This window comes from Perna viridis, chromosome 2, assembly GCF_037379345.1.
Source record: "Perna viridis isolate PV_CMFRI_1.1 ecotype Kerala chromosome 2, ASM3737934v1, whole genome shotgun sequence".
In the NCBI taxonomy this organism is placed as follows: domain Eukaryota; kingdom Metazoa; phylum Mollusca; class Bivalvia; order Mytilida; family Mytilidae; genus Perna; species Perna viridis.
Window position 1 is genome coordinate 22,044,467 of NC_142446.1, and position 24,687 is coordinate 22,069,153.

Consider the following 24,687-nt stretch of genomic DNA (forward strand, 5'->3'; position numbering starts at 1 on the left):
ATTCCTGAAAGCTGGTATCTAATTATCGTACCAATTCTTACTGTACTTGAAATAATACTAAAAAATCTCATATGCACACGTAACGTCTTTGTAGTTATCCGTGATGAATCGGGAATTTTCACCGTAAATGCATCACATTCATTCTTACTAAATCGTACTCTGATTGTTCATAAACGTATCGTGAAACTCGATTTTAACACACTAACTGACAGTTTTAAAGGAATTGTAGTAGATTTACGATTTATTTTTAGATATTTGAAGTTTCGAAAGATTTCGTACGGAAAATTCGAGTATGCGACAGGACTATTATTGTTGAAGGACGATTTTCGATTTTATATAGTATTAAAGGGTTTTTCAGTGAAAACATTGGGAGTATGTTCACTGATTTTATTTGAATTGCAAATCTAAGTTGTGAACCAGAGTTATCTTTCTTTAAATATCAAATATTAAATTTAATACAATATGTCAGTTTTCAGAATAATAATGTTTTTGACCTTTCAAAGATTACAATTGTCTATATTTCCAATGTTGTTCATTAGATTGGAAGGAAACATTCATGCTTATTCCATGACTACTGACCATTGCTGCCTAGATTTATCGATTCGATAATTTTGTTATTAGCCTTCATAAACGTCAATGTGAAAATGGCCATCACGATATTTGTGTATTTAACTTAAATGTGTCCCTTCGCAAAATGTAATACTTCTATCAACAGATGAAACCAATTTTGTTCTGTTAATTGCAGTGACCAACATCAGTAGATTTAGTTACATGTTTTTCAATGCAATACAATTGAAAACTGCCATAAATCAAAGAACAAAAGCAAGGAAAAACTGGAAAGTCTACAAGAACGTTTTTCTTCTTTTTTGTAAATTTTCCGGTATGACACCATGCAATATTCTCTTCCCAGACATCGTTTGGCAATAAGACCAGTTAATGTCAAGGCAGATGATGGTCAAAATATATATATAGAAGGCAAGTATATCTAGTTAACTATGTGGGCAGTGATAAGTGAGTAAAACCATATTTTTCAATAGTTTATTACCATGCATGGTTTTTCTAACGGTTATAATAAATAATATAGTTCTTCACGAAAATAATTAAACAAGTATATTGCATTCAATATATATAAGCCTACCATGTTTTGCATGTAATGCTATATTTTCCTTTTGTATACGTACACAAATAATAAATGCAAATAGAGCAAAATGGAGGTCTGTTTTGTAAGAGTAAAAATATAACATTATAATATGAAAGGAAATATTTTAAATGTAGATAGACCAACTACTAATGGCTTGGAAATGTATTTTGTAACATAATTTAACAACTAACAGTTAAAGTTGTTTTTATTTTTTGATTCAAACTTCAATGAAATACGAAAAAACAATGAAAATACCGGTACCATGATTAAGTTTTTTTTAAGTTCATGATAATTTGTGTCTAATGCTTTACATTATTGTCTAATTATACTTTTCCCAGTCTTTCACTTGACACAACTTACAATGAGCAGCACAGAGGATGTCTTTCAGCACCCAGGAAAGAACTACTTGTTCACCCAGGGGTCATGACAAACCCTACATGCGTTCATCCTTGGTTCGTGATATTCGTTCTGTGTGTGTAAAGATAATTGTGATGGTAGGTCTTGCTCTCTACCTGATGTCTTTTTTTCCTTTGCTACCTTGCTATCCTTTGCTATTTAAGTGTTCAGTCGTCTCTTTCTGCCATGACACTTATCGTTTAGTTCTTTCCCCATCACAGATTTCATCGTTTATCTAAGCAGAATTTTTAATCTTAATTTCTTAGGTAAGATAATAACCTTATGAAAACTGGACAACAGTTCAATGAAGTGTATAATAAAACATCGTACACTTTATCATTTTCTAGTTAAACAAACTGTCTAAATATATTAGAATTATTAATTGCATTTAACCTAAATTGAAAGTACATGTAACTTAAACAAACATAAACAATAAGCACTGTTATCTAAACGGATATTGCAATACTGCAACGGATATTGGACGTGTAAGTGGATAAATAAGAATACATATCAACCACTCAAAAACACATGATATTAAGGGATTTTTTTTTCTAATATGAAAATTCAAACAAAAAACTAAACAATCCAACGTTTCATATTTATATCAGTTGTTTTACTAGCCAAAATTCTGTTAATAAGGATAAAGTCTTGTCAATATATCTAAATGTGACCATAATTATTGGGATTACCCCCCCCCCCCACAAAAAAAAAGATATTTTAGAATTAATAAGAGGTTTATCTACAGCTAAAGAAAGAATTTTTACGTGTTTTAAAAAACACCGAAGGGTCAACAATTGGACAATTAAAATACATTAAAATCCATAAACTTGGCCTGAACGTAAAAGCAAGAAAATAAGACGATCTGCATAAACTAGCGAACCAAATAAAACATAAATCATATATAAACAAGACGAAACACAAGAAACTAATTCCCAAAACAATCGGGTTATAATAAAACAACCACGATTTTGCAACTAAATTGTTAACATTGTTGCTAATTTTTTTTTATTTAGAAATGAAGTTCAAAAGTTCCAATTTGATGACAATGGTGTAATGAATATTCTACTTTTTGTGGTTTAACAAATAGTGTAGATACTTTATCTATAAGTACCATTTTCTGTAATATAAAATGCTAAAAAAAATAATAAAAATATTCATTATTCTTCAAATATGTTGCATGTAATGGTTAGACAACAATCTTAGCTAATCAATCAGAAACAAAGCACAATCAGAGTATCATATTTACCTCCAATTGACAAAGATTACTGACACAAAAATAATTAGGTGGCTATCTATCAATCTATGCCATAGGAATTTGGAAATGCTTATATTGAGATTTCCCAAAATTCAACTTTATAGACTATTTTTTCTGTGTGTGTATATGGAGCAATATGCTAAATAGTTGAATAAAAACATTTTCTGTTGTTATTCACTCAGGGTAAAACTATTTTTGACTGGACTATACTTTCTCATGACACATAATAATAGACATCAGATGACGTTCAAAGGTGCGTACACTAAATAAAAATGTTTAGATTCTAGATTAAACACAACTGGAAGACAATAAACTGACAAAACAATTAAGTGAAGAAGTATATCTCGTAGGATAAGATTTACTCTTTCTAATTAAAGAAACGATACATAACAATAACAATAATAGCAATATAATGTAGTTCTTATTCCAAGGCTTACTATTATTTTAGTGAACAACTTGTTTTTGAATCAATTAAAAACATTAAAATTTAACAAAAACACATCAATTAAGTGTCAATTCTTACACAAAAATCAAGTACTGAAGCTCAAGGGAAATAGGTAATTAAATGTTTAAATCTTGCATAATGGCACTAAAACAGTACTGAAACCAAGTATATTCTATTGAAACAAACACTTTGTATTTACAAAAAAAAACACCCTGATGCTAATTTATGTACTGGAAACAATGTTTGAATAAGACAAGAGAGCACCTTGAATTAGTAATAACAGCTAGAGTACGAATTCCTCATAATGGTAATCAAAACAAATTTAACCTTTGACCCATGAAGAACTGAGAACCCGATTTCAGTCTGACAGGACGGTAATCAGAGGAAAGTATACTTGTAACGTAAAAGGATAATATAGTAAAATTGTAAAATTAAGGTTCATTATTACCTTTCGACAAATTTGGCCCCAATTTTTACACTGATTTCCCTCTGACTAGCGACAAACCTATGTATCTAGAATTTTAAGGTATTGCATCCCGTAGATATGAAACACCTCTTTCAAAATTATGTAAAATTATATCAAAAATTGACCTGACTTTTGCAGAGTATTTTTTTTTCAATTCTGAAAAGAGTGCAAAAATTAACAAACACCCGAGATTCACTTTATATGGTCCACTCATTTACACAGCTTTAATCACATAATGTGTATTGTCCTTCTTTTTGATATTATTTTTTCACAAATGAATGCAACTTTCTCAAATCTAGGGGATGCTATGCCTTACAATTCCTCTAGATACACAGATTTGTCTTTAGTCAGAGGGAAATTAGTGGTGAAACTGAGGCTATATTTGCCGAAAGGGGTAATGATGAACCTTAATGATAACAATATTCAACTTCGTCCTCGTTAAACCTGCATGCACCATATTATGACTGAATGTAAGTACTCACTGAATTTCATTTGTCTACAACACATTTAAGACAAAGAGAGTCGCTAAGAAAATCTGAAATCATACATGAAAGTAAAATAGTACAATTATTTACATTGAAAAAAATTTTTAACATATGTCAACAATTTAGAATACGTTTTCCATATTATAACATTTTATGGCAACAAAAATTGAGTCATATTGGCAATAAACCACACAGAAAGGTTTAAATAGTTGTTTCAGTAAGGCAAAGTTCATACTTCATTCATCACATGAGCAACAGCAGTGTAATCTCCAGCAACAAATCTTGTCTCTCAACAAATCTGCGCATATGAGACTCTATCGTTATACCTAGACTTACATAACGCATAAGTGCATGTGTGAATCAGATGATCTGAATTGTTATCATTTGTCACGATATTCCGTTTGCTGATTCGGCGCCTTTAACTAAGTTTTCTAAAACAAATTTGATGGTAATTTTGTAGATGGCATCCATATTGTCCGTGTATCTATCAGACAGTGTGATTTTCACAGCGTCTAAAAATGGTTTCTCGATGAACTGAAAATACAAATAATAGTACTGAGTGTTGCACAAACTGTCATAGATTCATCGATTATTGTTCCATTATTTTATATTTGTTTATCTGATCCATCTAAATAAAATAAATAAATTAACGTTTTGAACATTTATTCTCGATCTATGAATAATTAAACAAAGGGTGAAATCCCTAAGTGTCAATAAAAAGGATATATCAAGAAGCGGAAATCCGAAGGTAAAAACACGCCCGAGAACATGGAAGCTGATGAGGGCAAATAACAAGAAAGAAAATAATACACATATAGACGAGCAGCACGAACCCCAACAAAAAAGAACCAGTTTTTCTCTCGTTATCTTTCTTACACGACACTCGCTGCGCTATACGATGGTCTGTCCAATAGAGAGGAAGCAAATATTTTAAGTGTAAATTTAACATGTTCTGTTGTATTATGTGGTGATTTTGTAATGAAATGATTGTCTCTTGTCGAAGGTTTATCATTGAATATCTCAAATTCAAAATCTAAATAAAAGATAATAAAATAGAATAAGTTGAAAAAGATTCTGTTCAAAAGCAAAACAATAATAGATCAGCAGAATAGTAAGACAGAGAAAACTTTGACGGCTTTCTAAAGATCAGAGCAATACTTCATAAAGTTGTTTTTCATGTTACTGTAATTATTTTTTAAAATTTTTATTTTTAAGTTTCATAAACAGTTTATTTATAAATCCTGCAATACAGCAAACTCCCCTTTAAGTCCAGGCTAGCTATAAAGGGGTTCCCTAATTTCTTACACCCTTCACACCAATGGATTGTGTGAAGACATACAAAAAAAACTCCCATTGTTTTCAAATTTAACACTTAAAAGTAAAATATTCTGTATCTTGTATAATATCACAATTTATTTATTTGCAAGTATCAGCCACATGCACCTCGATAATTATAAACCAATGAACTCCAAAATTAATACTTGACACGATTGTTTAACTGCACTTTTAAACTTCCCGACTTCTATGTCACACATCGTTGTTTTTGAATAAAGATTAGACAGAATATGTGGAAATTGTCGTATACACGTGCCTCATACTGATAAAAAGAAGTACGTGTACATTGTACGTGTACATTATATTTATTTTAAAAACGCGTGGATTATAACAAACTGATTAGCAGAATGTAAGTAAATTTTCTGGGTATTTGTAATTTCTTGGGAGAAACTTGCAGAACTGTGTAACAAAATTGTAAGTAGCTAATACTATATCGCGCATAGAACGCATACAAATATGATATTACTGTAATTATGTTATTCTTAATTACAAACCCACATATTTTTCTAAAACATCACAGAAGGGCAAAGTGTGCTACACAAAACAGCATGTTTGTGATATGCTTGATTTCCTCATTAAAAACATATTTGTCACATTTAGGTGACTTATAAATAATTTAAACAGCAAGTTGGCATTCCAATGGGCACTTACTGTGCTCCTCTCCTAGCCGATTTGTTTTTGTATTCATACGAGACTGAATTTCTTCAGAATTTCGTAAAGAATAAAAATATAAAAGAAGCTAAATTCTTTAACTTTACATATAGATATATTGATGATGTATTGTCCACCAACAATCATTCTTTCAGTAAATGGTTACCTTCAATATATCCACCCGAGCTCGAGATATAGGAGACTACAGAAACAGCTTGTACTGTATCTTTTGTGGACCTACATCTCGAATTTGACACCAGTGGTCATCTCAGCACTAAGATTTATAATAAAATTTTGATATTATGAATTTTCCTTACCCGTACATCAATAAACTTTCATCTCCTGCATATAGTGTTTATATTTCACAATTGATTCGCTACGCTAGAGCAAATACTAACTACTCTGATGAACCCCATAAATATATGCGTAATAGACTCCTGAATCAGGGGTATGAGAAAATGTGTCTCAAATGGTCTCTTACTTAATTCTTTTTAGATATAAGTTCTTGGTTGAAAAATACTCAGTTTCTTCTACAATAATGAGTAATGTTTTTTTTTCATAAGTAGTGATAGGTACAATGCAGCTTATTATTCACCAGTCTTCAACTTTTGTACCATACTTAACAATGTGACTATTGTCTTCAAAAGTAGTAGACATAAAACCATCTGGATCTAGGTCATGTCCCAGATTTCTTGTAGAGGCCGGTGTGCCTATTTACTTTTAGTGTTCTGTGTTATCGGGTTTTTTATGTTGTTAGTTGTCTTTATTAATTTTTTGTTGTTTTGTTGTTGTTTTTTTTTTTTTACTTTTTAATATAATATCATATATGGAAACATAATTTCTTTCACTTAATACCATTCATATCGCTATACAATATCTCGTTTATTTAAGCATATAATGAACGTTTTTATAAAAGACTAACAATCAAAATAAAAACCGAGAAAAAAAATTAAATGCACAAAGAACACCAATCGTTTAAAAAAAAATATGTTATGCATACAACATTGTAAGCAACAAAGATTTTTTTTTTCGAAGGGCATAGTTTTTCTGTACATTAAGTCTTTATGAAGAACAATACATATTAACCTGTAAGAAAAAAAAACGTAAAATTGTTAAAAGACAGAGGGTCGGAGCAAACTTTATATGTACTTTGCATTTTCATAACTAAAAGAAATTATGTGCAGTTCATATGTGATTGTATCTGAATGCAGGAATTGTGTTATACTTATCTATTAAAATATAGACGTAGTATTTGTTTACTCAGTTGGAATTACATTTATTGAACTTATCTATTTGTCCAAATCATCACGCGAATTTAGTTAATACAAAGCAACACGCGAATTAGACGTCAAAATAATAAAAAAATCTTTGCCTGACTAGAATACATTTCGTGTGGGGTTTATGGTTTCATCAAATAAAGTAGAGTCGATGAAATGCGTACTGCTTTTAATAATTTTTTTTCTTTTTATATTATACAACATAGTCTGATCAATATTTCTACTAACAAAATGAACTATTACCCTGCTGGAGAACCTGAATTGTTTTCAAGTTTTTGGTCATTTATGCTAGTGTAGTAGTTTTCTAATCTAGCAAAGTGCGATATGACATTATATATTTTCTTGTTTATGGTAGCTGTCTTAATTGCAAGATTATTAAGTATTAGATATTTAGCTTTTTTAGTAATAACCTATCAACTAATGAGACACACATATTTCATATGCTCTAGGTATCAACATCGCTTCCTAATGTAATAGGTTGATAAATATTAGAAATGAACAATCATTGTAAATTCCAAGTGTAAGAAACTAAACTCTTTTTCCATTATTTTTTTATGAAAAACTCTCTTCATTCAAATCTAATGTGCAATTCATCTGATGTATTTTTATAAAATGATATAAAGCCATCCCGAGGAGATTATATCTGACAACCATGGTCTACCAGGATAATGTTATGTCTATTGCCTTGACAGGTTCATCAGATCAATATATTTAATTGGCAAGAATGCTGAATAGGATTAAGAAATATGTATCATTGTTTCAAGTTTTGAAGGAATTTAGTTCCATTTTCATTATTAAAACTGACTGATAATATATCTTGAAAACATATTTGTATATTTTTTGTTAAAATTAACTAATTGAAGTAAACGTGTACGCTTCAAGAATCGTGTTATAATACGTTTTAGTACTGTATTTTGTCAGTTTATTTTTTTTTTATTTTTGTAGAATCCGTGCATTCATTACTCCTCGTTATACATGGATTAGGTTTAATTAAAATCAACAATAAGATTGTTTGCTAACTGCTCTTGAGAAAATTACTTGATACAAATGCGTTACATTCAGACTAACGGTACCATAACTTAGCTTCATATGAGTATGATGTAATAGAAGACACTATAAACATAAACCCTCAGCTATTGTATTCTACATAATGATGGAACTTAATAGAAATATCGATTAGCATGCCGAGTAGGAAGCGTATGGTCTTGAGGGATATTTATATACTGATTGGCAGCTATACTACGTAAAACTCAAACAATATCTGTCAAGAAATGTAAGAAAAGTTAACACCAGACTTTGTTTGTCGAATTTTTGTTCAGGATGTCTTTTATCATGAAAATAGCAAGCTTGGTAATGAAACGACGGATCCGGTTTCATATCAACATAAAATTAGAATCGCCATAAACATGGAAAGTCATTTCTTTATGAAGAAATAGTAACAACGGTATAAGAAATGCCTTTCAAATAGTATTAAGTTCTTTAAACGAACAGCAATACAGAACATCTTTGATTATTGCTTATAATGAATACAATAATTGGATATTCTATTAAGATGCAGTAGGAAATGTTTGTAATCGTTCAAGGAATACAAGTCTGTCATTTAGGCATCGAATGCCTGTTTTCTTTAATTTTGTAAAAAAGAAAATATGAAGGCTTCACTGACAGAATGGGCGTGAATAATTAAGCTTAAACATTTTAAACAACAACGACAAAAATAATTACCTAAGAAGAGAATATTGGTGCGCTATAATTGTTTTGAATCTCAAAGTGAAGATTTCCCGATCAATCAAATTTGTCTTCAATTTTAAGATGTAAAGAAAGCTTCAATATTAAATTCCAATTAATCAAAAACACTATTTATAATATAAATGTAAACTTAATTTAGTTTAATTAGAATTTAAATTAGTTGCTCATTTGCTTTTGTTACTTTGTGTGTTTGATTTTAGTTTCGTTCTGTTCTTTGTTGTATATGTCTGTTTTCCATGTCTGGTCTTTGTCCCTGGATTGCATTCTTTTGATTACCGCTATAACCTTGGTTCCCTTGATTACTCTTTCAATAATACTTTAATCTTCCAAATATACAGAAGAAGATGGACGCGATTTTCAACAAACGGTCAAAATTCCAATGGGAACAAATTGTGCTTCTCTACTTGCTGACCTATTCCTTCACTCTTATGAGGCTAATTTTATAGCTGATCTGATCAGAAAGGAAGAATATCGTTTAGCTAGATCTTTTAATCTCAGTTTCCGCTATATAGATGACGTATTATCTTTATACAATCCTAATTTCGGGGATTAGCTACATGGCATCTCCCCAAAAGAATTGAGATAAAGGATACAACAGACACTGTGAAGTCAGCCTCATATCTTGACCTACACTTCGAAATCGATGGTAAAGGAAAACTATTGACCAAACTTTGCAACAAACGTGACGACTTTTCATTCAGAATTGTCAACTAACTTTGCTTTCATCTATGGCAACATCCCTTCAGGACCTAAGTATAGAGTGTTCATATCACAACTCATACGTTATCCCAGAGCTTGCCAGAGCTACGCAGACTTTTTTGTATCGCGCTGAAATTCTTACTAATAAGCTTCTGGAACAGGGTTAATTTGCTACAAGATTGAAGTCATTACTACAGAAGTTTTATGGTCGTCATCATGAACTCCTGGATCGTTACGGTGTATCCATCTGCGTCATGGAAACTGATTTGTTCAACGTATCATGGTTTTCCGTTTCTCTTTCGTCTACCCCGGACTTGACTTTTTATGAGCAACTCGGCGGGTGTTTCTAGAAAAGCAGAGGACGCTTACCCTACCGGTGTACCTGGTCCATGCTCCCAGTTTTGAAGGAGTCCGAGTTGCTCATTTGCTTTTGTTACTCTGTATGTAAAATTTTAGTTACTTTATGTTCTTTTTTGTGTATGTATGTTTTCCATGTCTGGTCTTTGTTACATTTTTGAAAACAAAATTCTTGAATACTAAAAATATCCCTAACTGAATACAGCGAATGTTTTATAACTTGACGTCACTGCTTTTATAATAGAGAAGAAATTAATAGAACCATTACTAAGACAAATGTAATAACGAAATAATTTAAAGTGATTATGATCAATAAAATATCCGACAAGAGACGATATGATTACACATTTGTTTTAAATGTTGTTTTGACACTTTAACTTAATAAATCTTAACGAGAGAGATTTAGTACCAGCCTATATAAAATTCAGACATTGCTTTTGGTAAAGTGATTCATGGCGAAGAAAAACCCACCAAACAAACAATGCTTTTTCAGTCTACACATGCTATACTTTCACATAACAACAATCTTTTCTGCATTTAGATCAGCACTTTTTAGAAAATCATACATTTATCTCCCAATAAAATCAACCAAATGAACCCAAATCAAGAACAATAACTCTTGCAAAGTGCAAATTTCATGTACTATCAATATAATTTTTTCCTCAAAAGCGCAACAACCAAATGAAAAACGAAGACTAATTATGTAATCAGTAGATGTTTCTGAACAAGAAATAAAACTGAATTTGGTGGGTTTTTGACATGTATGAATCACTTTCTGTCTGATTTTTATAAAGACTGCTACTTAAGTACTATAACTAAAGACAGACAGGTTTCAAAAACCAGATATAACAGATATTATCAAACACAACATAAAACATTACACTTTTGTGCTTTACATCATGCTAATTATCCAAAACGGGGTAGGAAATATCAACAAACGTAATCATCGACCCTTTAAAAGATTGATTATATCGAACACAATTAAAACCTTCTATAAATAACGCAAGCAATAATTTCAATCATACCCAGAAAAACGGCGCTGTAAATCCTTCATAAGTGCTATGTCTTCTGCCAGCAGAGTGTAATAGTTCAAACACATAATCCACATTTTCTATGTTTGTTATAGTGTCATCAATAACATTCATTACTGCTGTAGCATGCTGTTCCAACGTTTCACTTACACGAAGTTCATCGTCATTTTTTAAGTCTTTGAATTTTTTAAATATTCTTTGCGATTCTCCGTTTGCACGAAACATTCTGAAAATAAAAGTTTATATAACGGAATAAAATACATTTCTACATTACATATCCTTCAACCAACGGGGTAGCCATGCATCATGTTTTGCGAATATAGTTTTCTTATTTCTAAATTTTCTTGTTTTTTTTAGTTCTAGAGTTAATTGTTAAATGTTCATCAATATAAAAATAAGCATGTGTTATGTATAATAACTAGCGACTTAAAATATTGCAAAATGTTATTCTTAATAAAAGAAATGTCAAGTACAGTGAAAAAATTGCAATGTGTTTTTCTTACAAAAAAAAATATGATTATCATAAGTTTTTCATTTGTTTAGGACCACCATGAAAAAACATTTATTTTTAAATGCACAGAAACATATTTAACCAAACTAGTCCTAAAATATGTTTTAAAACATATGAAATCATAAGTTGCAATTTTACCGATGTAACTTCATGAGAGGTAAATGATTGGTAGTTCTAGCAGATTTTTTTAGCATATAACTGCATACGAGTTAACTGAAACATTACAATACATCTGATCTGATAATACAAAACAAAATCAAACACAGTTTTTTTCACCAGATATGTAATGCTCTCCAACATCTTAACGAACGGATGTAAATTTTATGTTCATGAGAGCAATCATATCTAAATTTTAATGTCCTGTTCTATTCCAATCAAAGACTGTTTCCTTGATGTGATTTGAACAGCATAGCTTTTATGGGCTGATAACCAATTTACTCGCGTAAGACAATCTGTAATGGAGTTTTATGTTGTTACAAGATAAATTCATCACTACAAATATTTAATGGTCATTATCATGAGCTCGTGAATAGTTATGGTGTATCCGTGCACCGTGCACAATGAAAACCTATTTGTTTCCTTTTTCATGGCTATCCTTTGTATTTTTGTCTATCCTGGACGTGACTTGTTATGAGCAGCTTGGTGGGTGTTTCTAGAAATGCAAAAAGACGCTTACCCTGCCGGTGCACATGGCCCATGCTCCAAATTTTTGGTGGAGCCTTGGTTGCTCATTTATTTCCTTTTTTTTTTGTACGTATTAGTTCGGTTATTTCATATTCTTTGGTCTGTGAGTCTATTTTCCCTGTCTATTTTTTATCCTTGGAATATATTCTCCTGATATTCACTCAAATCTTTGTTCCCTTGATTATTCTTGTGTCATCATAGATGGTGGTGGTTATTTCTCAATTGCATTATTGTTCTCATTTGCCAAAAACGTAACATTGTAAACTTAATATTTCTAAAAGAATAAACATCAATAAAAGCCATCATGATAGGAATAAATGGTAGTACATTTGCCAAGTCGTTGTTTTACATTGTACAGCACAAAAGTGTTCCCACACATATTAAGATTTGAAATTGTCAATGAAATCAAAATTCATAGCACGCAATGAGCAGAAATTAAACTGCTTCATCTCCTGAATTGTTGAATGAAAACAAATATAGTTTCTGAATTTAAAATAAAATATATCTGTAGTCAGATATTGTCCAATTCTTCGAAGGATAAACCTGAATATATTTGTACATATCAATGAAGTGTATATCGCATTAACGTAAATAAAGAGAAAAAAAAAGAAAACCTTTTAACTGATGACATTGGTCACTTTTTAATCGATTGTATTTATTTCTAACTAATAAAAGTATAATCCTCTATATATATGATTGGTATTTTTGTATTTCTTTAAGTATCAGGAATTCTATTATATTTTGTAAATTTTCTCAATAATTCTTAACTTAATTACTTAATTTAAGAATGTCTGCAAGCAAAAAAGAAATTAGTCTATAAAAGGAGAGTTAAAAAGGTCATTTGCAAACAGTGTGATTTATAGACTAGTTAATTTACCATTTACCAAGATTTCACATAGAAATATTATTTATACATTTGGTGCCAAATTTATACATTTGAACGAATTTTCAAATTGATTGCAAAAAGTAACCATGCAATCATTACACCCATTTTTATTAAAATGATAACTCTGAAGTAAGATGTTGATGTTTAAACAAATACACTGTAGTCAACTACACAATCTAAGTACAACGTTACACATTAAAGCCATAAATTTGTTCAAATCAAAATTCAAACTAGCAGCTTCAAAATGACATTCCCAAGTAACCATACTCATAATCATAATTATAACCTAGCAAGTACCAAATAATCATAATCATAATCTAGCAAGTACCAAATAATCATAATCATAATCTAGCAAGTTTCATTAAAAAAAATCATCAAGAACAGATATGGACAAAATGGTTGGGTACCCCCTCCCCTATTTTCCAGGTATAATGGCAAAGTCCATGTTTCGCTTATGAGCACTGTAAATTCACTTGGAAAATCAAAGCTGCACGTGCACACTGGTATTATCTAATAATTATCCATAGAAAATTTCATAAAAATCTATCGAACGGTTAACAATACGTTACCGCTATTATTCATCTGAGTAAGTTGTAGTCCCAGAAATCGATGGAAAGGGAAAACTCAAGACCGATCTACACGACAAACGTAACAACGCGTGGAAATTTCATATCACAATTCACACTTTATGCCAGAGCTTGTCCAAACTAGGCGTACTGTTCGTACCATGCTAGACTTCTTGCAATCAGGCTTCTGGAACAGGGTTATGTTGTTACAAGATTAAAGACACAACTACTTAAGTTTCTTGATCGTCATTATGAACTTATGATCGTTATGGTGTATCCATCTGCATGCACCATGAGAACATATTTGTTTAAAGTGTTATAGTTTTCCTTTCCTCTTTCATCTACCCGGACGTGACATTTTATTGCAACTCGTTAGATATTTCTAGAATCTAGAAAAGCAATCGACGCTAATCCTATCGGTGCACCTAGTCAATAATATCGGTTTTTGGTCGTCCTGTTTGCATGTAGACTTTTGTTTCTTTGTACATGATCTTTGTTGTGTGTCTTTTTTTCCCCCCTTGTCTAGTAGTTATCCTTAGATCATATTCTTCTGATCACCGTTCGAATCTTGGTTTCCTTGATTTCCATTCTCGTCCGGGGTATGAAGTCCTTTCAAATCAAACAGAACAATGGAAAGCAGGTTGAAAGACAAAATTTAACGATAATATGTACTCTACTAACGCGTACATGAAAATTGCCTTAGAACTGTTTTTCATGGAGGTTGCCAACACGCTTTACAAAGCTTTCTGCTCGGGCGTCTGCTATGTCATCTTAATTGTCGATAATTTAGTACTGATTTATCTTTAAACTATTATTATGGTAATTTTCAATTGCGGTTTACTTTAAACAGGTATAATTGAATGATTTGTTCAAATAAACACACACGGTAAGGGTAATAACAAAATTACCGAACTGACAATCTAGGCAGTAGTCAAAAGGAATAGTTTAAGGAAAGTCCGTATAACAAATAGCAATATCAGGGTAAAAACCGGAAAATTGGAAACCACGGTAACTGTCCAGACTTGGTATTGGCATTTCAAAATGATATATGGGTTACACCAGGAGCGCTAAACCTCTTGCTTCCATAACGGTTCATTTTTTCCGGTATATTTCAACACAGTAAAAATAAAACATTAAAAGAATGAAAAATTACCACCGCTAGAATTCGGTAAACAGTACAGAAGATGTAACAATAAATGGGTGAAAATAAAAATAACTAAATAAAAGCCAAGCCACAAGCTTCAGAATAAGTCTTAAATTTTTGGGGAATGTGCGTAAAGTTCAAGATGAAACAATTATATATAGGTGAAAACTAAAAAAAAAAAATAATTTATAGACATTATGAAAATCAATCATATATAATCTGTTTCAGAATACATGTATGTTTTAATAACACATGGATATCGGAAATAAAACTTTCAGGTAGAGGTTTTTTTCTTATACCCTTGGTCAACAAGCCTATCTCTAAGGTAAACGGTGGCACCTTAAGAAGTCAGAATAGTCGCTACTACCTCTGACATACCTTAACAACTGAGCAATATAAACACCATATGCAGAGGAAGCTGGTATATTACTGCACAAGAAAGAGATGTTTATAATCGTCTTGTTTGTCATATATTTTTGTTCTCAGATGACTACTGTCGTCAAATTCGAGGTGAAAGTCTAAAATGACGCGGAAAAGCTGTGTCAATAGTCTCTTTAAGTTCTACTTCTGGTAATTCGGTACAAATATGCACTGACTGCATAATTCGATGTCACATTAAAGATTGCATAAACATGAAAGCTTATTTCTGGATATAATGCAGCACAATATATATATTTCCCTAAAACCCTCCACAAAGTTCTTGTAAACACAACTCCTAATCATTCCCGGGTTTCGGATAAAGTTTTTTTTTATAAAGGTTGGGCATCAGTAATCGATGTGCACGGATGAATATATCTTTTTTCGGGGGAGGGGGTGTAAAAGAAAATGATCCGACTGTTAGAACATCGTAAGGGCAACGCTTCCTTTACCGCTAAATGGACTTTTATGAAATTTTATATGAAGGCTGTATATCATATGTAGATGTGCATGAAGGAATATATATGTTGTCAGAGGATTCCAATGAAAGATAATCAAACCTAAAACTTTAAATTCAACATTTAACTACATTGGAAGTGGATTTGTGAGCATGCCTTGAGTATTTCATTTTTTCTACGTTGCTCAAACGATTGTTACATGATCTCGTCAATAAAATACTATTGTAAATAAAAATAAAAATAGTTACTAACTTGTTTCAAACGTGAAATTGATCAATGTTTTACATGTATTATTGGCTAATATTTCTAAACTAATGTTGTTTCTGAAGCAGAAAAGATTTTCAACAGATTGATAATCAAGTAGAACAATTACACATTTGTTGTATTTTGCAATGATATATTAAATGTCAAAAAGATTTTAACATGTCTTCCGCTGCATAATGAGAAAAGTCAATTTACGAAAAGAGAAGTACATCAAAGCCAATGAAAACTTATTTATATAGCACGCTGTGTATCTACTAAGGCACGTAAATTGTGCCATATCAATATCTCATTTCTCTGCAGTAACATGATAAGAGATGTATTTTCACAACACTATCATGTTTCATTTAACCTTCAGTGTTAGAGTTTTATAACTGTACAGATAAATCAGTTTAACAGCTGAGTTTTGAAAGCTTCTTTTAGATAATAATAAGATTAATGATGTTGTTTATTTGGTGGAAATTGTTGGCTAAATTAACTTGTAAAATCATTAATGAAGTGGATAACGGACATGTTATACTGCAAAAGTAGCTATGAAGGTACCAATTAAGCACTCAAAGAAAGAGTAACATTGTTAAACTACAAAAACTTGACTACTTGTCCAGTTTTTCAATACTTTTTTACACTATCTGAAAACTCGATTTTCGCTATACTTTTGTGGAACGAGAGAAACTAAATAGTTCCGACTAGTATTTGTCCAGAAAATCACTCTCTGTAAAACTGAATCAAATCCTCAATGGATCTTTGGTCACAGGGTAAAGTCGTATGGATTACCGATATTAGGACTCGACCTTTTGTTAAATATTGACAGAACTAACATAGTAGTGCCGTAGAACTAACGTTGGTCGTTGGAACAGCGAATAAATTGTTTCTTGGATCACACAAACTGTTTTCAAAATATTTGAGAGTGTCGATGGTAGATAAATTTCCTTGTCCTACCTTCAAGTTTTCAAGAGTAGCAAAACATTGACATTGACGAAACCTTTTCTAAATAGGCAACATGTAAACCTTAGATACGAATAGTAGCGAAACAGTTTTCTTTCGCTTTGCGTAGCGACTATCTCTGCATCTCTCCATAGGTTACTATTAGTGTATAGAACCCCATTCTCAAGTTATATATGTAAACATGGCTTAACGAAATACGACTGTTGGCATTAACAATTGAGGTCACCTATTTAAATGTTGCCTATTTAGAAAAGGTTTCGTCAATGTCAATGTTTTGCTACTCTTGAAAACTTGAAGGTAGGACAAGGAAATTTATCTACCATCGACACTCTCAAATATTTTGAAAACAGTTTGTGTGATCAAAGAAACAATTTATTCGCTGTTGCGCGATTCCAACGACCAACGTTAGTTCTGTTGTAATATTGTAAAACAATTCATCTAAATGAAACACTCACTTATTGTCGTATAATGCAATTCTATTGAGAAGCATTACGTTACGTTGTAAAACTCTATTTGTAATAACCCTAATAGCAATTGTACTTGTTCTAGCTACTCTGTCACACCTTCTCAAATCCACTACTAATATACATGTACCTGGAGAATGACGTCAAATAAAAACTTATGAATATTTTCATCATCGATTGTATTTAATCGACATCTTCCCTGTCGCTGGATATATCTCTTCGTTTATTATAGGACAATGACGTTTGGGTCTTTGATTCACCAACTCTGTATGCAGATAAGGATGGTTGCTTAATTGCCTTATTTAAACCCCTCTAATTATAGGAGATTTATCTATGGATACAGAAAATTTCCAATTAATAATATAAACCCTTTTCAATCTGTACGTCTTGGATCAGTCGATACCTCCATTTATAAAACCCTATTGAATTGAGTGACGATTTTGTGTCTTATCATCACCATAATTACATAAAAAAGTAGAAGTTCAAATTCTTTAAATGGTCTTTATGTCTCAGAGGAATCATAATTCCTCTTCAATATTGATGATCGTTTTTTTCATTATTAAATTTTGTATCATGAAAACAAAATATGAAAAATTTTGCTATATTTCCACATAAATATTAAAAGAAATGCCAATGTCACATACAAAACTTTGTGGATATTTCGACAAAAGTGCAGGCATTAAGTTTTTAAGTCGAGTTAGGCAACAAGAACTATACATTTTCTATCTTTTTACCTCCAAATCAACATTCAGTGCGTTGATGTGGTAAATTTTGCTTGTAATGCTAGAGCAAGGGACATAATTTCGGGAGAATAATATACTGAATTTGCTGAAAATCCACCTTGGTCTGTATTTTGTTGCACTTAACAATTGTTCAAAATTTGAATAAATTTAAATCCTCTGATCACTTCTAATGTTCTATAACTGGTAATCACAAAGAGGAGATGACAGCTGTTCAAAATGGCATCACTTGTTATCTACACATCAGTTCTTTGTCATAAGTTTAACTTGATCTTAATTTAATATGTACTTTGATCTCGTAAGTTGTTCTTTTTATTTTTTGCGTGTTTACTTGTTTTTTTTATGATCTATTCTGTATTGCTACTTATTATGATACTAAAACAAGTGTACAAATTAAAATAAATCCTTTCCTCCGTTTTCAACTGACTATTTGTAAATTACTGAGAACAGGCAGACGGACGGGTGATATAACTTGTCAATTTAAACCGGGGTTGTCACATGAATTAATACCTTGCCAATACGTATATGAACATAATGGTAACGTATCATACTGTATATTGTAGGTCTTGTTGCTAGTTTTAACAATTAGAGCTCAGTTTGATCCTAGAGGAACAGTGTAAGTTCAGCTATGCTACCTTTCCACCTAACCTTTCTTATTTAACTTCTAATTTGTTAACAAAAGATAAATTATTCATATATTCGAGTATAGGGGAAAAACAAACATCTGGATAGCAGCGTTTTGTTTGAATTTTTCTGGTATGATATCAAAAGTTGGTTTATCTACCCGGAAGCCAAATTTAATAAACCAGATGCTGCAACTATTTAATAGTTCAGTCGTAAATCATTGGTTAATCCCCAGGCAGTTAGATGTTCAGCATAGTAATAAAAATGTTCATGAGGAATATAAACATGGTTTTAATAAGTAAATGCACGCAGAGTCCGACTTCTAACACCGATTTATCATAAATGATCAAATTTGGCCATAATCAAGTTAATCATCAAGTAATCTGGTCACCTATCATAACTGTTTAATTACAACATTGATCCAGGTAGCTTATATTTGTTTTCACAACAGATATCGTAGAAAATGGTACCGAAAAACATCCCATAAACACTGTATTCCTGGGTTTATTAATTGTGTTACTTCAAAAACTGGAAAAATTGTTGATGTGACTGGTAAGGAATAACTTGCTTTATTGTGCAATGTTATTGAAAATCTAAAAGGGTATATTTTATACCATACCTTTGTTGTAGTTTAATTAACAAATTAAAAATGAATAACATTTTCTTTTTGGTTTGACTTTTTCATCGCTTTAAATGTCAATATAGTTATGTTAAAAATAATTTGGTGAAAATTGCTGCAAAAAGATTACGCAAAATTCCTAGAAGTATATGTTACTGGAGTCTGTTTCAAACGGAAATAGCTTTGATTAATCATAACACGTATAATTGTGTGTATGTCTTTTCTCTCAAAATGTATTCAAAAACCCACTGATATTACCATGAAGGGCGACTTGACAGCTGCATAATTCAAATTTATTGGAATGATCTCCTTTCTGTTGAAAGAAACTTGCTAATTTACCAGCGTGAAATCCTGTCACATTTTATGATCAATAATATAGAACCACCAGAATCTTTTACCGTAGAAGATCAAGAAATTACGCATCCAAATTATAATAACATGACAGTTTCAAGAAATTACGCATAACACGACAATTATAAGTAATTTGGGCAAATACTACTATTAATAGCTGTAAAAAAATGCGGAATACGCATAGAAGCACCTTGAAGTGCACTGGTCCTTGTATCAGGGTTATCATTAATTACTACCGTGCAGTAAACAAACAATACACATAGGTTTCATGTTAAGTGGTTAGACACTTGAGATTGATGTTCAATACGGAAACTATTTCATAAAATCAGTATTTATAATATTTTATAAATCTACAACGTGGAAAACTGACACAACACTAATGTAAATTATAAAGTGAATAAGAGATGGATAAACGTATAATTCTGTTGTCATTATATTTTCAAAATGCTTTTAGGTATAAGTAGAAAACATTCTAATTTAAAAGACGACAAGTAAAATGTATTACCTTATGAACATTTCTACTCCTGTTGCTTCGATGCACCTTTTAATTCCTTTCCATGACTTTTTTAATTTAAAAACTTGTCTAGCATCCAATGGAAGGCGTGGGTCTGTTGGGGCCGGAGGTGGAGGCTCGGGAATAGAACTATCCGCCATTACAACCGCATCCTCAGCAACTGTCGGCCTCGACTTGAGTTCAATTTGTGAATATTGACATCCCATTATCATATCCTCGTGATTCAAGTCTCGTTGGTCGATAATCCTATACAGACCAGCTTTTCAAACCATTCTTTCATCATTGATCAATCAATTTGACTGAATTGTTTATTGAGTGAACTTCATTTTCTTTCTGAAAAAAATATCATAATAACTGAAGTTGTTAACTAAGATAAGGTCAGACTTCTTTGATAACATAACATATACGGCAAGATCTAATAATAAATACAATAATGATGGGAAAATAAGCTATCTATTGATAAAGCCACAAGGTTTTTTTTTGAAATGCCAATAATACATACTAATAATACACCAATGTAATTTATACACAACAATGTACTTTCTGTTATATGTTGTGTTTCAGTATATATTTCATATTTATATGTATATCACCATATCTAATAATTATATTTGATACGCAGCTGGCCTGCTGTCTACACCCAGGCTATAGGTCACACTCTAACAGATGTTACTAATTACAGTTTTATTTTTTCTGTCCAACTGCCCTTTCCAAAAAAAAAAAATATATATATATATATATATTGATCATGTTTGTATCATACATGTATACAATCATAATAGAAATAGTCGGTCTGTTCATTAACACACACTGAATGTAAAGTATAGAATCAAATTTTAACGTTAAGGTTTTTATAAAGTAAAACACGAGAAGATAGAACCTCGTTCAAAAGGAAATAAGTTGAGGAATGAACCTTAGTTAAAACGTCAACTTACTATCTTTATACTACACGTTATTTCCATCAAAAACATAAATGGGAAACATCAACTACAACCGTAATAAGGAAAGCTATACCAACTTGAAAGTCTCATTTTTAGCAATTGGAATGATGTTCCTTAAGATTTAAAAACACATACTGTTTTTAAAACTTGCAGAAAATTGCAGAAAATTCGTGAGCAATTTCTCAGTTGTAGCATAGGAACATCAGTATCCCTGACGAATCAACGTTTAATTTGCACGATTATAATTTATAACGTGAAACAAATATAAAACTTAGGAAGTCCTAGAAACTATTTTAACTTGTCGACCATTATGGCATGACCAGCCCCCACCTTCCTCTTCATGAACTTATCGACCAATATGGTATGACCAGTCCCATCTTCCTCTTTACGAACTTGTCGACTAATATGGTATGACCAGCCCACATTCCTCATCATGAACTTGCTATGGCATGACCAGTCACATTCCTCTTCATGAACTTGTCGACCAATATGGCATGAGCAGTCCACAATCCTCATCATGAACTTGTCGACTAATCAGGCAATTTAATAATTTCATTGTTTGGCCTTTATATGCCTTTTCAGAAAATCTTCCAGAGAAAACTGTAGAATTGTTTTATAAGTTACAGACTGTCCGTAGTAAATACGTAATTTCTATTTCTATTATGGGAATGTTTGAGACTTTTCGATACATAATTTAGACACAACTCAGACAAAACTAATCAACAAACGAGTAAAGGAACATCCCTTGAAAATATGCTTTATCCTGAGTGTGACCTTTAGCGTAACTGAAATAATATATTTGCTGAGCAACATACAAGTATACGTAGGTAATCTATTCAACATTGCCTACACATGGTTAAATATACTGCAAAACTGTGTACGCATTTGCATAAAACAATTACATGTATATATTAGCATATTAAGAATAATCATCATATTCTTATTAGAATAAAACGTCCGCCTTGACGTAAGATTTAAGTTTCTTTATTTTTTAAAAATCTGTTCCGAGTAGGAAAATTACTGAAATTGAACAGAGCACTATATTTTTGTTATTAAAGATGTTTAATGATTCGGTTGGTACATTATTGTTACAATGGCAGCGGAATATAACTTGTAGATTTTCCAGACATATTTAAGAAGCCTTTACTTATCTCACTGTCTGGCTATATATATATAATGACATTTAATATTAGAGTATTACATGTAGTAGATGTTTTCTTGGAGAAGGTATAGGAAGACTTACAGAGTTACATATTACGTATGCATTATTCATAATTTTCTAGCAGAAAACTTGAATACTTCAAAGTCAGATCTAGAATATTGATTTGAATACGTTGCAATACAAATTATGAATTTACAACTGTGCTGTGTTTATTAGATGTTATCGTTCACATAAATGCTTTTTAACGGGTTTTTACTATTAAATTTCAAATTGAAAACCTTTTTTCATTGTGCCTCTTCATACCAGTTTCTTGTCTCTGTAACTTTCGTCAAATTTAAGATCTGTCGATCGCAAGCCCTTTTGCTTTTAGCATTGTGCATTATGCCTAGAACTATTATGAACCTTTAAGTATTGTATTTTTATTCATTCAATGGATCGATTACATAAATCTTAAACTAGACATCATCTCTTTGAAAGTTAATCCTTTTCATTTGCAGCTTCAAAGAGTGTGTTACGACAGCGTGAAATATGAGCGATCAAATATTCATAACATATAAATAATGAATGAGACATAGTAACGAGCTTTCCTATTTCATTATTAGCGAATGACGGAAGAACACATCGTACGAAATAATATTTGTTATAATCTAATAACAGTCATTATTTTGTTCGTTTTGGAAATTGTGCTACATGTATTTGTTAACAAGTGATACTTGTATCTAGTGTTACCTGTATTTAGATTGTATGAGAAGCAATTGCATTTTTTCTAATTCCTGGTTCGGGTTTATTTTTTTTTGCTTACAAAAGCCTACTAAATTGTTGACTTCAAGGAACCTGTTTGAAGGAACTGTTTCGTTGGAGATTTCGGGTTATGATTCAAGTCAGATTGCAGTTACATTCATGTCCAGTTTCTGCCGTTACCGCATTAAAACATGGTATATATTAATAGGGCGTCGTGGGGGGGGGGGTGGAAAAATACCATTCTTATTCTAATAATCTTTATTTTTTTAAAAATAATTTGGTAAATTGATACGGAATGTTATCACATTTGCACTGCATATTAATAGGTCAAAATTCAATATATATTTATACTATGATAATATGTTGAAATAAAAAATAGAAATGTTCGCTTACCTGTTATACATTGCACAATATCTTCAAAACTGATAGTACAAGGAATATGTTTATCTCAACAATTATAAAACAGCTGCAAAGGGTAAATATTTCTTCTCCGATTTGATAGTTTTAAGAGAATGAAATCACATTCATGGGATTTTTTGGTAGGAAACAATTATTTTGCGCTATGCTAGATGAAAAACTACAAAAAAACATCTATCAAAGTCAAACATCTGTTTTAAATGAAATTTGGCACGAGCTAACAAAGTTGTCAGTGGGGGAGAGATATATGAATTGCTTGAAAACGTCAAACTAAAAGCAAACCCTATTTGATGCGATTGACTTTCTCCTCTATACTTCTATACTTACTGTCTAGTCTATAAAAAAATTACAATCTCTGTGTTAACTTACTACTTCGAATAAACGTAAATTCACTGTCTCATCTATACGTTAAGTTACTGTCTAGACGTCAACTTAAGGAGGTAGACCTAGGGTAAGGAACATAACTCATGAAATCATTGATATGTTTGTATCACATTAAATTTCACTAATGTCTTACAAGCTTTCATTTGAAAAAGAATTAAGTCAGTCCAAGTTACTTTGATGCTTACATGAGATTGATGTAAGATGGTAAATGCAAACGTTCCAATGATTTGTAAGAGTTATGTCCCTTACCCTAGGTCTACTTCCTTAATGTCTAGTCTAAACGTTAGCATACTGTCCCGTCTATACGTCAACTTACTGTCTCGTCTATATGTTAACTAATTGTTTTGTTTATACGTTACCTTACTGTCTAGTCTAAACGTTAACTTATTGTGCCGTCTATACGTCAACTTACAGTCTGTTTTTTTATGTTAACTTATTGTATCGTCTATATAAGGAGTTGATTATGTTTGTCACATCGAGTGAAATAAATTTTATAGCTTTGATCGAGAGGCTTGCCGAGCTATTCAAACTATAAAATTTATTTCACGAGATGTGAGAAATTCATAATCAACAA

General features: G+C 31.4%; 2 protein-coding genes across 3 annotated transcripts in view; one reads left to right on the top strand and one right to left on the bottom strand.

Moving 5' to 3' along the window:
- LOC148624062 (transmembrane protein 196-like) overlaps positions 1-24,687 on the top strand; it is a 321,118-nt gene that overhangs the window by 3,098 nt on the left and 293,333 nt on the right. The gene's annotated exons all lie outside the window — the stretch shown is intronic.
- On the bottom strand, positions 1,025-23,818 carry LOC148624063 (myoglobin-like). Of its 2 annotated transcripts, none has more exons than XM_088566563.1 (4): positions 23,706-23,818; positions 20,460-20,801; positions 11,279-11,510; positions 1,025-4,722 (listed from the first exon to the last, which is right to left on the bottom strand). In XM_088566563.1, exons 2-4 carry the CDS (start codon positions 20,678-20,680, stop codon positions 4,576-4,578), a joined length of 600 nt encoding a protein of 199 aa, XP_088422689.1. In that variant the 5' UTR covers positions 20,681-20,801; positions 23,706-23,818; the 3' UTR covers positions 1,025-4,575. The 2 variants fall into 2 exon arrangements, with proteins under 2 accessions (XP_088422689.1, XP_088422688.1); XM_088566562.1 differs by lacking the exon at positions 23,706-23,818 and adding an exon at positions 20,971-21,032.